This window comes from Uranotaenia lowii, chromosome 2 (genome assembly GCF_029784155.1).
Source record: "Uranotaenia lowii strain MFRU-FL chromosome 2, ASM2978415v1, whole genome shotgun sequence".
NCBI classification, from domain to species: domain Eukaryota; kingdom Metazoa; phylum Arthropoda; class Insecta; order Diptera; family Culicidae; genus Uranotaenia; species Uranotaenia lowii.
This window is the reverse complement of record NC_073692.1, coordinates 42,710,261-42,726,565: the sequence shown is the minus strand read 5'-3', so window position 1 is coordinate 42,726,565 and position 16,305 is coordinate 42,710,261. Positions and strand designations below refer to the sequence as shown.

Sequence of the window (16,305 nt, the reverse complement as noted above, 5' to 3'; positions counted from 1 at the left end):
ACGACGACTTCAAGATTTTCAGCACTGAGCCACTTCACAATCACCAATTGTTAAATTAGGGTCAGCAAGAAATCGACAGCATAGCTTTTGAATAATTTCATGATATAGACTGGAACTGTGGCAATGAGAAGGCCCACTGGTGTTTATCAAGGTCTCCAATATTCATTCAATCATTTGAAACTGGACTGCTTTGGAGGTTCACAATCAAATAACTTTTTTTGCCGCCAAATGAAAACTTATAAGTTTCAGGTTGCTACGAAAGTCAGTAAACAAAACATTCAGACCGGTCCGCATAACAGTCAAATGAAAGAAAAAAAATCGTTTGAAAATGATTGCTTTCATTTTCATGCCTAGTTGAAAATCTTCAAATAAGTTGATTATTAGTCTAAAAATATATATTATAACGTTTTTTACAGAATCAAGCTGTCAAAATGGAAAAAAAAGTTTTAAGTTTTAAGAATTTTTTGGTTTTTTGTAAAATAGATTCTTCTTCATTTATTCAAAAATTAATAGAAATATTAAATGAATTTCAAGTTTTTGGTTCATTTCCTTTGTGAAATAGAAACACAACACACAAAACACAAAAATAAACTAAATTGAAAAAAAATTACATAAAAATAACAATTTTCATTCTCGTTTGAAATTGCAGATCTTGATTTTCATTTGAAAATCATTTACACCATTATCATTTGAAACACCGTCGAATTAAAACTGAAAGCATCGCAAACAAACTTACAGTAATAAGCTTTTGCCTTTCATTTGTCAGATTTTTGTGTTGTACCGGATGTAGTACCGGTGATGCCAAAAAATGGCACCGATATGTGTCTGGAACAATATAGAGTTGTTTTTGACGTTTCTTACGCATACTTGCTAAGAGTGTACAGATGAGTTGGGACAACTAACCTCAAAAACTTTCGTTACTAAAAACGGGCAGCCGGTCGACAAACATGGTCATTTTTGAGGTTTATGTTCCCAAAACTGAAAAGTGTTGATGAAACAACCAGCATAATATCACGAACACTACCAGCGGCAAATAGGACTATTGCGACTTTAAGGTCGGAGACATTCTCAGATAGATATACCTAGTATGAGATGATTTTGAACAATCCTTTTTTTCTTTATTTGTTTGATGGTGCTGCCTAGGTTCCATAATACATTACCTACTTCTCCCGTGAGCTTTCATTGCGTCGTTTGGAACAAAATGTAAACACAAACAGTTTTATTACAAAAAAGTACAAACACTGACATAAATAAGTTGCTACTTTTTTTCATTTAGAATATATGTTGTCTTGACAACATATTCTAGACAAGAAATACAAATATTGAAATTATTTTCCTTACTTTGGCAGCCGTTTTCTCTGAATCCTTAAGATACGACGTAATGGAAGCGCACGCGAGACTTGTTGTTAAGTTCATTCGATTTGATTGAATACTAAGCCGGGCTCAGGTGTTAGAGCAAAGCATAGGATCTATATTGTCATCCTGTTCAATTGTAATTGTTTTTGCATTTGTTAAAGTTTGTCCGGTACTCATTTAATTTTACCAATGTCCAAGAAGTGTCTCAAGTAATATTGGGATGAATAAAAATTAACTCAAGATATCATTTTAAAAGGACTAGAAAAAACCATACTTGGAGAATCTCTATCCTTTTATTTATTTTCCTAACAAAAGCTCACTGATTATGACGCACTCTTCAATAAAGAATATTTTTATCGCTTTATTGCATTTTGTCATCGACAGTTAAATCTACCACTTGAAATTACACAAATTATGAAGCAACGGTACTCGTCATAGGCTCAGAATCAGTGGTAAAAGGAGCGTTGGGTTCTGTTAAAACTTCAGCACCAGTAATACTTTTAACCGTGGTCAGTGGCCTCACCACAACGTTCATCTTGCTGTTGGGTACCTTAACCCTAGCCGATGGTGCACCTTTTCTGTCTCGAAATACTTCGAAATCGAACGAATCCAGCTCAACGCATGGCAGCTCCGGATTGTTTATTTCACTGACCTTTCGCATCAGATAGACTGGAGAGTGGGAAATGGCGTCAGAATTGCGACATATTATGCTGGACAATCGAGTATTGTAGATTTGATGCAACTGGTCTGAGGGATGAAGTCAGTTTTAAAAAATTGAAAATATGCATGAAACTTCCAAGAAAAATTTACCTCTCGTGAACCGTTGAGGACCTTTTCGGCGTTCGTACCAAAATGAATCACCTTGTTTAAGCCGAAGAAATTGGTCCCCGATCAGGCATGTAAGCAATGGTCCTACGATTCCTCCCTTGACGGGAGGTTCACTTAACGCGCCGGAATAAACATCGACGTTTTCTGGCTGCTGGTAAATCTTACGCATCTGTTCCAGCGATCCCGGATCAACCGCTTCACCGACCTGTGCCCAACTATCTACCGGCGGTAGATGGCAGTGCTTCCTCCAGTGGGGATACGAAGGTAACCCATGATCCCGACCGCGTTGAATGTTTAGCGAAACCAAATCCAGCCCACAGGGTCGATCGGTTAACAGATCCGATGGTTTCTCGAACAGATGCTCCGTCAACTCACTGGTGAAGTAGCGATCGTACTTACCCAGTGCGGTACTCATGGCTCCACCGATTGCATCATCGAGGCCACTTTTACCGTACAGGGAGTACGGATTGAAGAGCATTTTGTGGAGCTCTATTCCGGAACGGGACGAAGTTGGATCCCTTGTCTTCTGCATCAGACCCTATTGGTGAGAAAAATATCTCTATGAGACCCGAATAACAATATACACAAAAATTTAAAGAACTACTCACAGGAAGAAGAGTGTGCGCAAACCGAAATGCTGCCGCTGCGAAAACATTGGCAATAGAAGGATCTACGGTTGCGTTATACGAGTCTTTATCAGTTTCTGGATCCGGACTTATACCCATCTTTTCACTGTTGTCTGCCCCGATAATCAGTGGCAAAAACTCGTTGTAGGTTATGTGTTGCATCTGCGCGGCAAGAATTCTTCTCGCCTCCTGAAACAAACGCTCATCGTCCCAGTCAGGGTTGACTTTTTTCAGTTCCTCTGCCAAGCTATTATGATGCCTGGCCCAGATCAAATGCATCGAAGTAAGATGAAGATTTTCGTTAGCACGTTCATCTCCGGATTCAAAACAATACTTTCCGGCGGCGTTCATCTGCTCTTCATTGCATCCATCGTTCGGATCTGTAGATGTTGGAAGCAACGCTCGGCCGTCCGGTGTAGTCAGCATACGTAGTTTGCCTTCTCGACCTGTACGTAATCTTCGCACTTTGGCATCATCAGATCCATACACGACAGATCCGTCAATATATGCAGTTGCCTGATTCAACTGTTGGCGTGGTCCTATATGCCCTGTTGGTGCCGGAATCGAGCGAACAAAGTTCATGCAGGTTAGATTGTATTCATGGAAGTAAGGATCACCCGGGCCAAGCGGCACTGGATAGCATTCCGGATGTAAAGGTTGTCCAGGATCACAGCATTCTATTGCTTTTCCACCCACACCCTGATTCAAAGCCGTCGAGGTTATGTCGTGATCCAAAAATTGTCCCCAGACTGCCAACATTACGGTAAAATTTGGATCGCTATGGTACGATGGCCGATGAATGTCTATCGAAACCTGACGAGCACTAGCCAACTCCTTCCCATCAGCACTGGTTCGAGGGCTCGAAACGCCATCTCCATAGTCCGGTGTCAGCTGACGTCGAAAGGGGATCAACGCCACTCCATAACTGAAAGGGTATTTCTGATTATTGCACGTTCCGTTGTTACTGCGATATCGAGCGTTGAAATCGCATCTCTGTGTTTCGTTCTGATGAATCACTTTTGTGGCTGGACCCTTTCCAATACTCCACCGGCGATGACGTTTGCCGATGTTAAACTTCTTGGCAATCGCTTTGGTGGCCTTGTTCTCAACGTAGCCAATTTTCGATGCCAGTCTAGCAGCTAGGGTCGTACTGACGGCCCGCTGATGTCGGTATGTTGGCGAGTTTACTGGTGGAGCCGTTAGCGCTTCTTCCAGCAGTTCTTTGTCACCGAGTGCCTTCTCCCCCTCAGATATGGCGTCCGCTAACTCCTGATCGGTAACATTCGGAGCGTCCCAAGCTGGAATTGGCTCATCTAAAAAGAGTTAAGGCATGAAAATTCTACACACTTGAATGGCAATGATTTGCCTGACTCAAAAATCAGGCGAAATTTCGCAAGCGCTGCGCGATTCGGTACAAATTCATCATTTGTTTTCCTAAAGTCTCCATCAAATATCACTCAAATCACACTTTTTTATAAACTCTAGCACTTTCTTTTCTTCGCAATTCTGAAATCTGAATCTGAATTCTGAATCTGAATTCTGAATCTGAATTCTGAATCTGAATTCTGAATCTGAATTCTGAATCTGAATTCTGAATCTGAATTCTGAATCTGAATTCTGAATCTGAATTCTGAATCTGAATTCTGAATCTGAATTCTGAATCTGAATTCTGAATCTGAATTCTGAATCTGAATTCTGAATCTGAATTCTGAATCTGAATTCTGAATCTGAATTCTGAATTCTGAATCTGATTATTTATTGCAAGTTTGATTTCTAAATCTGAATTTGGAGTCTTTAAATCTAATTCCTGAATTTCAATCAAATCCGAGACTTAAAAATTTGATTCGTCTATTAATCTGTATTTATTAAATATCAATATTTGTTTTTCAACTTTTGTTCATCATAAGAGACATCTCGTGGTTTATGTAACCATGCTCAATAAAGTCAAAATAGATCTTACCATTCAATGGGAAGCTAATGAGATTAAAAATATCCGGAAAACCAGCCGATGGTTGAGTCACATTCGCGGTATCCTGATCGGTGCTGTTGCTAAACGGAACCGGATCGCCCAGAATTATGTAGCTCAGGCTAATGATGATTCCAATCATGAAAGCCCCCCTGTAAGTGAAAGGCTGGACTAAGTATTTGCTTTCTCAGAAGAAACCTTCCAAATTGCGATTGGATTCGTCCCCAAAAGTTCGATAACTTACAAGATGGCCGAACAGATCCAGCACTGAAAGGTTTTCACCTGCCGCTCCCGATACGTTTCGTGACTTTTGACATGATGAATGTATCCGGGATCATCCGTATCCAGTGGGGGCGGTGGTCCCAAAGTTAATGGCGTTCGTTCATCCGTCATTTCAGGAAACAAATGGTTTGGTTTCTAGATGTTTCTTATATGTTCTCACTTTATAGGATGGGTAAAACTATGGAATTTCTGAATCGAAAACAATACTCCACAGAAAGATAAATCCCAAAATTCTAAATAATAAAATAACTTCAAATTTAATAACAGTTTGGCATATTCACTGAAATTCACTTCATTAATTTCACTACAGTTGTGGTATAACCGAATTCAATCTTATCCTTAATCAAACCGAAAAGACTTTGCCGGCCGCCACACAACGACTGACTGATCCTACCAGTAAAATCAGCCTCGCTTGTGGAAACCTCCAAACAGCGTGAGTGCAAAGTGCGGTTCACCAGACAGCACGAGAAACCCTCCTGAATCAAGTATGACATCCGATATCCCTGCCGCATACCTAGTTTTGTTTTCCCTGAGTTGTTCCAATCGATTCTTCGTTACAACTACATACAGTTCACGAGAAATGGAACAACTATTTTGTGTTAACTGGAACACCACGGTTGTAATTCTCTTGCATTGTGAGGCATGTGCTGCGTTTGAAAGCAAATCGAAAAGTCGATAACTATATGCATGATCGAATTTCCTCATTTTCTTACGCTTCTAGTTCATACACGTTCAACGGTGTTCGCCAAACGTATCAAGTGTTTCTCCCACATCGAAATTTCAATTTGCCATACAACTTGAACGTCCTCACACCCCACACTTCCTTCGGCCTTAACTGGCTTCCGAATCGGGAAGAACTCTCCTAAACACTATGAAAACGGAACTTGTTTCATGTTTCCTGTAGCCAGAAAAAGGCAAAGTTCCACATCTTGTTCGTATACTCTTTTTCCTTTAAATGAATGAAAAAAGAATCAAACGGCGAGTGCCATCACCCATAAAAAACGACCGAAGAGAGTTGACTTGAAGAATGTTTCTTGTAAGGTTTCACTCTGATTTCTTTCGATAACTGCTCATGCATTCAGAACCTGATTATAAACCAAGCTCCCTGGAGAGTTATACAAAAAAAAATTATTTCTAACCTTCTTGTTGCTATAAGCTGGGAAACATTTTGGATGTTCTAAATGTGGTTTTTTTTATCTTTTTAAAACAACAATAATATAAAAAGTTGCTTTGCTACACATGCTGCAACATGCTGTACGCCTCAAAGAAATTTGAATTCCCGCGGAAAGTTGCGTACAAGGTCGGTTTCAAGCTAAAGAATTTGCATGTAAGTTGAGTAACTAGCATACAGCAGGGATGCTAGTAAGACGTTTCCTTAGCACCATTAAACCTTTAAATTGAATCAGAAGCCGCAGAAATTGTAATTTTCATTAGGTACCTAACAATAATCATTATTTAAAAGTCTTTCGTTGATGTTTTCTTGAAATTTCCTTAAACCGGTGAGCAGAATATCAAAACTTCAAATATAAATACAATTTCAAAAATATATTTATCAAGATCAATCTTGATTAACAATTGTTAATTAATGGTGTAGTTTTTATTTATCAACAGGTAGCTAATTATGATTTCTTATATCAAACGGCATAAAATAAATTAGGATTGAATAGTATTAAATTGCACTGAAAAAAGCATCTTAAAGTGCCAATTCAACATTCAACTGACCATACTGACTGGACCCTCGATTTCGTTTTCTGGATAATTTTTCCAACAGAACGCAAAATCGATTCAAGAGTGCGCATCTATCGATTTGAAGAAATGCTATCCCAGTTAGGAAATGCCACCCAACTTTAAAAAAACAGGAAATTTCTGCGATAAAATCGGGCTAAACATGTACATTTTTCCTACAGGGCATTTTTTGTCTCATTTTTTAGGTTTGCCGTACCTACAAAATCTGACAAAATAAATTAGACAGAAAATGGTTGAATTTTTGTTCTAAGTGTCATGTCAGAGTGTGATCAGTGATTCAACTTGCCAATCTTTCATGATACCAACCAGAATCATCAAAAAAATAAAATAGAAATGCATGTACGCTTCCCAAATATATTGGGATTGAAAAGCTTGCGAAAAAACCGTACCATAGGATTTAAAAAAAACTATTTTAAACCTTGTCAGAGAGTTTGAACAAGTATTAAAAGGTTTTTTTTTCCTTTTAGAATACATCAAATGCTAAAACCATCAGCCCACAGAAAGAGTATACTTCTTTATACCGTGACCGGGATTCGATCTCATGACCCCTGGCTCAGGAAGACTTGAACGCTATCCTCTAGGCCACGGTGACGGCGAAAAAAAATTCATATCAATTTCAGATGTGTTTTGAATACGCACTTTAATTACTTTTAGTAAACTATGATTTTGGACTGGTAATAATACTTTAAATATAGGGGTTGAATAAGGGGTTTCCGAAATAGAATAAGAAAATAGTTTAAGTTCGTGTGCCTCCACCTTGACTGATGGCTAGACTTAGACTGATCTTCAATGATCGTTTATTCTTTTCATTCTCGTTCGAGTTCTCTCTCGAGATGATTTACGCTTATAATTATTTATGTACAATTGGGTAAGTATAGGGATACTAAAGTTCTCCCTTTTTTAGAAAATTCTTACAGGAATTTTAATCATGATAATACAAAATTTGAAAGCATGACATGCTGAATATTTGAATATAATTTCGAACACTCGAAATACTTTCGAGTACAACTTTTCGATTGCAGGTTTAATCAATGAGTCTTGTTTTCCTGGACCTCGTCACGATCGGGCTCCTTTCGTGAACAAACCGTCGATCTGTGGTCGGGGCCCCCGCGTCATGCACAAATCGTCCATCCGGAAAGCCTCGGAATGCTGGTTCCTCGTCGCAAGAATCTCGCCTTCGCTTTTTGTTGTCATTCTGATTGTCAGAACTTGGTAGGAACAGCCGACTCATTCTCCTCGGTTTGTAGGCCATTTTCAGCTGATGCCTGTGTGCTGTAGTTACGTGCCTCCCCAACGCAATCTGGAAAATATTCCTTGTTAGTTTCTTGATGAAAATTGCGTCCAACCATCTAGGCACATCATGTAGATGATTGTTCTTGTAATACAGCTTATCCCCTTGCCTCAAGTTGTCAAATTGGTCTGGAGGGATGACTTTTTCATTATTTAAAACCTTTTGTTCAACAAAAGATTTTTCTAAATGTTGCTTATATGTTTTTGTTGGATTAATTAAATCCATCAGCATTTTAGGTCTATACGAAAATACTCGCTCAGATGGAAAATTTGCTTCTGTTCCGTTGCAAGTATTCCTATAGTTAATTAGGAACAAACTCAATCTATCGTCAATGTCCAAAGATTTTGTTTCATCATCAAGCAGAAATTTCTTTAAAACATCCTTCACTACTCTGACAAGACGTTCAGCTTGACCATTGCTACTAGGATGATATGGCGGGCTTTTTAATACATGAATTCCTTGCCTTTTAAGAAAATCCGTAAATTCATAGGAATTGAAAGGAGGACCACCATCAGTAACCACCACATCCGGAAGTCCAAAACGAGCAAACATGGTTATAAATTTTTTTATGACAGTTTTGGCAGTAGTCCCATAACGCATATGCTCTACCTCAAGCCATTTCGTATGACTGTCTATTATCAGTAAAAATACATTGCCATTATAATGGAAAAAATCCGCATGTATCCTACTGAAAGGACGTACAGTAGGAATCCATGATGATTTTTCTTTTGGGTTTTTAACATTTTCCATCCTAGTGCAAATATTACAACTTTTAACGAAATCCTCAATATCTGGATTTATCCCTGGCCAATAAACTGTCCGCCTAGCCAGTTGCTTCATTTTTATCATGCCTCCGTGGTTCTTGTGCAGCATATGCAGAACTTTTGGCCTCAACAGTGAGGGAATTACTACTCTCTCATCCAACAGTAACACTTCGTCAACTATTTGTAATTTCTCCTTTTGAGAATAATAATCTTTAAATTTGTTGTTCACTTTTCTTGGCCAACCTTCTACAATATATTTAAAAATTTCCAACATAAACTTATCATTTTTTGTTTCTTTTGAAACCAAAGCGAAATCTAAAGGAAATTCTGTCGAAAAATTTATGCTATTGACATTTTCTCCGTCAAGGCTGCTGGGGACTGATTGTTGCAATGGAAATCGGCTACAAAAATCCGCGTTTGCCAATTTCGAAGCAGGTCGATATTCAATCTCAAAATTATAAATTGAGAGCTCCATGATATATCTTTGGAGTCTTGTAACATATATTGCATTTCTACCCTCTTTTCCAAATATTCCCAAAAGGGGCTTATGGTCAGTGAATACCTTAAAAGGTTGTCCAAAAAGAAATTTGTGAAATTTTTTAATAGTGCACACCAGAGCCAAAGCTTCTAGGTGCAGTATTGGATACTTCTTTTGTGCAGAGTTGAGAGAGAATGACGTGAAACATATTGGCTTTTCCAGACCATCTTCTATCTGTGCCAAAACTCCCCCCAAGCCGTAACACGAAGCATCAGTTACCACGACAAGTGGTTTACTAGGATCGTAGAAAGTCAACAACTTAGCATTTAATAAACTTTTCTTGCTATCTTGAAAAGCATTTTCACATTGTTGAGTCCATTTGAAACTTACATCTTTTCTGAGTAGCTCGTACAAATATTTTAAATTAGCAGACATGTGAGGTATGAATTTATTGTAGTAATTTATGAGTCCAAGGTATGCTTTTAACTCTGTAGTGTTTTCTGGAACTTTAGCTTCTGATATTGTCGATAGTTTTTCAGGAGAAGGTAATAAACCTTTATCGGTAACTAAATGTCCAAGGTATTGTAAAGATTTAACGAAAAATTTACATTTCTTAAAATTAACACGAATATTAGCCTTGTCAAGTCGTCCAAGGACTTGAATCAATTTGTCTTTACAATCTTGAAAGTTTTTCCCTGCTATCAGCAAGTCGTCTAAATAACAACAAACATTATTTAATCCCTTAAGAATTTGGTCCATACAACATTGGAATAAAGAGGCAGAAGAAGAAGCTCCCTGTGGAAGTCGATTGTAAGTATATAAACCTTTAAGTGTGTTTATGACTACGTATTTCCTTGAACGTTTTGATAATTGCAGCTGAGTGTAAGCACCAGCTAAGTCCAAACAGCAAAAAACTTGACAACCAGCCAAAGACGCAAAGATATCCTGCGCCAATGGAAGAGGATAAGTGTTTGGAATCAAAATTTTATTCAAAGAAACTTTGCAGTCAATTACCATTCTTATGTTACCATCTTTTTTTATAACCGCAATCACTGGTGACGCCCACTCGCTGGCGCCTACGGGAGTAATCACCCCTTGCTCTTCCAACATATCCAAATGTGAATTAAATTTATCTCTAATTTTGTAAGGAACTTCGTATGCACGACGAAATATTGGTTGATATGATTTGAAAGTTAAATCTGCTTCGTGTCCTACAATCGGTGTAGAAAAATCTTCTGTAAATACTTTTAAAAATTGTTGTTTTAACATACATACTGTTGCATTGTGTTGATCTTCAGAGTTTAAATTATTGATGCATGCTGATCCTACAAAACTGGATTTCCAATTTGGAAAAAAGTAATCAATCCAGTCTCTGCCAAACAACGGTGTGAAATCAACATCACTTTGTAAAATGATCAAATTAAGTTTTGCTTTGATGTTGTTAATTTGAACTTCTACCCAAATCTGTCCGAAAATAGTCAACTTTGCCCCATTTACGACAACCAGTTTCTTTGAGCAATGGTTAATTGTGGAATTATTAAAAAACCTTCTATACAAAGGAACGCTTATGACCGAAGCTGCCGATCCTGTGTCAACTTCCATTGATAGATTTTTGCCCTCAATCGAAACTTGTATCATGCATGGTTCATTAAAATTGCTTTCAATTTTCATACAATTGATGTCTGAATCGTCACTTGATGCATGCAAATTCAGTCTATTGAATTTGTCAAATGGAACAACAGATTGTTGCTGAACCTCCTGCTCCACAAATTTGACTGCTTTAGTGTGGTATCTAGCTCCATTATTAAGTAAAGGACAGTTTTTTCGTATATGTCCCCTTTCCCTGCAATTGTTACAAATCGCATTGTTGTGCCCATTCCATTCGCTCTTATCACGTCTCGAATTGTAACCATATTTATCCTTACTATCTTCTCGAGGTCGACTACCCGGAACAAAGCGGTAATTATCTCCCCGATCCCGACTTCTGCTTCTAGAACCTGACCGATATCTCCCCGCAACATCTCTACGGTATGGATAACGCTCATCCTTTCTTCCCAAACGATGCTTTATCGAAAATACATTGCCTCCTGAACTTTCCCCAATCACCTTGGCCCTTTCTACGGCTAACTCGTTGCTAACTACCATCTTTTCCGCAGCCTCTAAGGTCACATCATCTTCCATCAACAACTTATGCTGAAGCTCTTTATCCCGCAAACCAAAAATTAACCGATCGCGAATAGCCTCATCCTTGAATTCGCGAAAGTTACAATTTTCAGCAAGCATTTTAATTGCTAGAATAAAGTTCTCAGCAGATTCCGTGTGACCTTGGTCCCGTTTGCTGAATCTGTAACGATTCATTAACGCCGGCTCAGATTTGTCAAAACGCGATTTTAGTTTTTTAATTATTTCGTCGTACGTCAAATCATTCACGTCTTTTTTAGGGAAAAGTAGCTTTATCTCGTCGAACACATCGTCCCCGCTCAACGAGATAAACCACGACTTTTTAACTTCTGGCTTAACAAGATTCAATTGGCAAAGTATTTCGAATCGCTCTACATAATTGGCAAACGGTCTGCCAACCCTGTAGTGGTCAATTGAACCAATGATTCCAGCCATCATCAAATATATCGAGTAAGGTTTTCTAAAATAGTCAGTATACAATGCAATCAATTCAAGATAAGTACTCACGGTTTTTTTTTCTTTTTCAGCACAAACCTGTCTCCTGCCCTGCAGCCCGTACCAGACCACAACAGCAGCAACGTGAACCGATAGTAGCAACAACAGCAGGCAACAACAACAGCAAACAGCAGCAGCAGTCTGTCCCAGACCTTTCCAGCAACAACCAAATTCGGAGCACCGCAATTCAACAACAGTCCGTACCGGACCACTTCATCCACAACTAAATGCACAGCAGCAACAAACAGCAATCCTCCGATGCAAAATAAAACTGTACCACACCAGTACTTGTCATCAAGCAAACCAATTATCGTCTTAATTGTCGCAATCCACAATCGTACCGAATCTGCACAAGTGTACTTTCCACCGAACCGCTTCTCACCGCAGTCAATCAGAAATGATTTTCTGGTTCACTTCTCACCAACACCGGCTGTCAGTTTTCGTGCTCTCTCACCGGTTATTTTCTCGGAGCTTTTTTATTGCTCGGTGATGAGGATGAGAACACTCACCAATTTCTCTCCTGCGGGTGACTCTCACTTTTCAAACGTAAGCGTTTTATGAGATGGAGATTAAACTTAAACCGATTCGATTCCAGTGGTGCCGAGAAACTGGTAGCTCGGAGCAAAGAAGAAAATAAGAACTGTGGAAGAAAAGATACAAAAGAAATTAGCACAAAGAAACCATGCGGTGTAAAATCCAAGCCGCTTTTATTGATTTGACATCAATTTCAACACAAAATTGGCTAAATTATATGTGTCTTTTTCCAAAACCAATATTCTTTATGCGCAGTTTTACGCTTCAACAGCAACTCTAACCTTTATATTATCTTTTCTTTTCAGGTTTTCAAGTACACCGTCTTACTTACGCTTGCTCACTCTTTAAATCCAACAGATTTTGTTTGAGCTCCCGTTTTCCTCGTCGCCACTTTTGAATACGCACTTTAATTACTTTTAGTAAACTATGATTTTGGACTGGTAATAATACTTTAAATATAGGGGTTGAATAAGGGGTTTCCGAAATAGAATAAGAAAATAGTTTAAGTTCGTGTGCCTCCACCTTGACTGATGGCTAGACTTAGACTGATCTTCAATGATCGTTTATTCTTTTCATTCTCGTTCGAGTTCTCTCTCGAGATGATTTACGCTTATAATTATTTATGTACAATTGGGTAAGTATAGGGATACTAAAATGTGAACTATTGTCTTAATGTTCAAGAATTGTTTTTTTTACTTGAAAGTTAACAGTTAACAGTTAATAGTTAACTGTTAACTTATATTAACCTTATATTAACCTATAATTGCAGAGATCCAAAAAGAAAAAAAAAACATGCGCAGCACTTCTTACATTTGGCATACATGTTTGTTTTGCCGCCTTCACGCGTCCGGCTTTTTCAATGGCGTATTTTTTTTTGATTCCGGATTTGGCTCTAGAACCGTCAGAATAAAAAAGCAAGTTTCGGGTTTCGAGTTATTCCATACGTAGGTGTGCGTGAGAACGAGCGCAATGTTTACATGCAGCTGTCGTTTTGTTCTCCCTTCTGGATTTCTTCATTCGGTTCTTCACATCCGGATTGCCGTTTTTTGTGTCCGGATTGCACTGGACTGAAGATAGTATTGCGGTTACTGGGAAAATTTCTAATCGAGCGACGGTAGCCTTCCGTGCGGTAGGCTAGCCGGAGCAGTAAACACAGTTAAAAAATTCACTCTTACTCACTAATTTCATTGAAAAGTTAAGAAGTAAATTCTTGAATCAATCTTCAAATCATTATTTTGCAAGAGAGGACAAAACATGAAGTCATCGGAATGAAATATTATTATTCTTAGAATTCATTGAGATTGAATTAATTACGAGCGTTAAAATCCCAGACAAAACAAAAAATATTGAACACTATTGAAAACACATTTTTCCATAGCCTGAGAATTAACGAATTTGGCATGACGAAGATTTTTGATGCGATAAATGCGTCTTTGATACTTTATATGCTGGTCGAATTCAATTATGCTGTCGTTAAAATGTAACAAATCGTATATGAGAAGTTAAAAAAAGGAGTTGTGTACGGATAATGATCTATTATAGGAAATAATACCATTCGCATCGCAAAAAATTGGACTGCACACTCATAACTGCGAAACTTGTGCGATCTGTCAAATCAGTATAAAATCTGTCGGTTTTCTACACGCTAACCGCTTTTCAGTTAAACTTTATACGGATAACTCCGACTGCAAAACATAGCACGAAATCCAACATTCAATGAATGATCGCTACCGTGTCGTCGAACTCTAAACTTATTTAAACAACTACAGCTTTTTTTTTTTCGTGAATTTGTCCGCTGATTGACCCCATCGCAAACAGTTTTTTTATTATTCATTTTTCCGTGATTTTGACCGCTGATTGACCAAGCTCAAGGCAAACACATTTTTTTGTTTTATAAACAATAGATAATCCGATAATAATATTTGGTATACATGTTTGTTTGACAACTTTTTATTAAATCATCTTTAAATGTTTTCCGCTTGTTCATCCGATTTAATTTCAGTCGATAAATAATCCTTATGTAGAACAATGCTCATTTTTTTCTTGAATAATGTAATTTTTTTGACAGTGGTACCCTACGGGAGCCCAAATCAGCTATCGCAGAAATAGAAAAAAAGAGTGGATCAGCAATACGATTTTGCTTGGCTGAGAGGTTCAAAATCGCGGCAATAATCATTTGCCCGTTCATTATTTCAACTGTTTTGTTTTCAGCCAAAAACAGCTGTTTAATGTTTTGACAACAACGTTGAGAGTATTGGTGAACTTCTCGCAAAACTGACTTTTTTCTCAGGGCGACTCCGTCCCTTTTTCGAGCGAACCTAGGTTGCCTCTCGAGCAATAAATGAGCACGATGACAGCAGTTAGAGCGAACCTAGGTTGCCTCTAGTTTGCCTCCAGGTGAAAAAAAATACGGTATAACGTCAAACCGAAAAATTGTTTCGCAGCGTGTTGCATTCGACCGGCCGAAAAAGTTTGATAAATTATCGTAAAACTGTCTTAGGGCCCTCCCAACGGTTCAGGCGTAAATATTGGTTTTAAGTATACCAGTTTAAGCACAATTTGAAATTTTAGAATCGGCTAAAACACCCACTCCCCACCGGTGTAGGAGCAAATTTAAAACTGGAACACTTTCATTGCAGACACTCAATAATTGAGAAGAAAAAACCCATTTTATTAGAAAAATTGCATAAGTTTTGAGTTCCACGATTAATTGTCTTAAAATTAATTTTACGAATCTTCTTTTTGACAGAACAATGATTTCAACTATTCTACCAGGATTACATTAATTTAAAAGCAAACATGACTACACAACGAGGAAAAAAGCTCAATTGAAACAATTCTTCAATTAATTCAATCAAATCGCTTTGAATCAATGGAATAAGGTTTTGTTAAAATGAAATGAAAAAGCAATTTTTTTTCAAGTTATTGCTGACATTGATAAAGGAAATGAGAAATGTTTATCCCAAAGTCAAAGGAAATTTTCCTTTGATTTGTCGACATTTTTGCTTGACAAAAACTTGTTTCACTATTTGTAAGTTTATGTATGGATACAGAAAAATATGCTGATATTGACGAAAACTCCGAGCAATCCATACGAACTAAAAATCTCTCAATATCTCAAATAAAACAAAAATTATAGAACAAACAATAGACATTTATTTTACCTCATCGAAAAAGTATTAAAATTTTCTTTTCGTTTATTTTTTTCAAATTTTAAAACGCTGACTGGATTCACTTATTCGTCGAGCCCAAATGAAAACCTTTTTATTTAATTATATTAAATCGAGAATAATGTGACATCTATTATTTATACTTGATATGGTTTTTATAAACATCTTTCCTCAATTTATGTTACGTATAGGGTGGTTGAAGCGAAAAAAAAACATTCAAATAATATCTCAAAAAGAAACTATTATCACACCCAATGTTACCCAAACATGTGTGAAAGAAATCATTGTTGGCTAAAATTATCTCACCGTGAACTAAATCGGTCTGTCGTATATTTTGAAATCCTGTTCCAAATTTGCATGAATTTGGAACAAAGGCGTATAACTGTTGGGAATTTTGAAATCGATAACTGTGCTAAAACAGCAATTTACGCCACCGGTGCCAGCCGAAATGTTTTAGCGTGGTCGAAAACCGTGTTTTGCATCTACCGTTGGGACAGCCCTTAAAGTTTGTTAATTTCACCGGATGAAAAGTGGCACTTGTGGGCGATTCATCGCGCAAAATGGATAAATCATTCGGATCGATGTTCG

At 37.7% G+C, this 16,305-nt stretch overlaps 2 protein-coding genes across 4 annotated transcripts; both read right to left on the bottom strand.

Annotated features, from left to right (window-relative positions):
• Positions 1 to 1,600: 1,600 nt before the first annotated feature.
• Positions 1,601 to 5,945, bottom strand: LOC129748385 (chorion peroxidase). Its single transcript, XM_055742988.1, has 5 exons — positions 5,021 to 5,945; positions 4,771 to 4,928; positions 2,793 to 4,123; positions 2,167 to 2,722; positions 1,601 to 2,103 (listed from the first exon to the last, which is right to left on the bottom strand). Exons 1-5 carry the CDS (start codon positions 5,167 to 5,169, stop codon positions 1,769 to 1,771), a joined length of 2,529 nt encoding a protein of 842 aa, XP_055598963.1. The 5' UTR covers positions 5,170 to 5,945; the 3' UTR covers positions 1,601 to 1,768.
• Positions 5,946 to 7,443: 1,498 nt separating this feature from the next.
• On the bottom strand, positions 7,444 to 13,187 carry LOC129746416 (uncharacterized protein K02A2.6-like). Of its 3 annotated transcripts, none has more exons than XM_055740063.1 (3): positions 12,879 to 13,187; positions 10,352 to 12,653; positions 7,444 to 8,104 (listed from the first exon to the last, which is right to left on the bottom strand). In XM_055740063.1, the coding sequence occupies exons 2-3, from the start codon at positions 11,954 to 11,956 to the stop codon at positions 7,829 to 7,831; spliced, it is 1,881 nt and encodes a 626-aa protein (XP_055596038.1). In that variant the 5' UTR covers positions 11,957 to 12,653; positions 12,879 to 13,187; the 3' UTR covers positions 7,444 to 7,828. The 3 variants fall into 3 exon arrangements, with proteins under 3 accessions (XP_055596038.1, XP_055596035.1, XP_055596034.1); XM_055740060.1 differs by having other exon boundaries at positions 7,444 to 10,548; positions 12,053 to 12,653; XM_055740059.1 differs by having other exon boundaries at positions 7,444 to 12,653.
• Between the last annotated feature and the right edge of the window lie 3,118 nt (positions 13,188 to 16,305).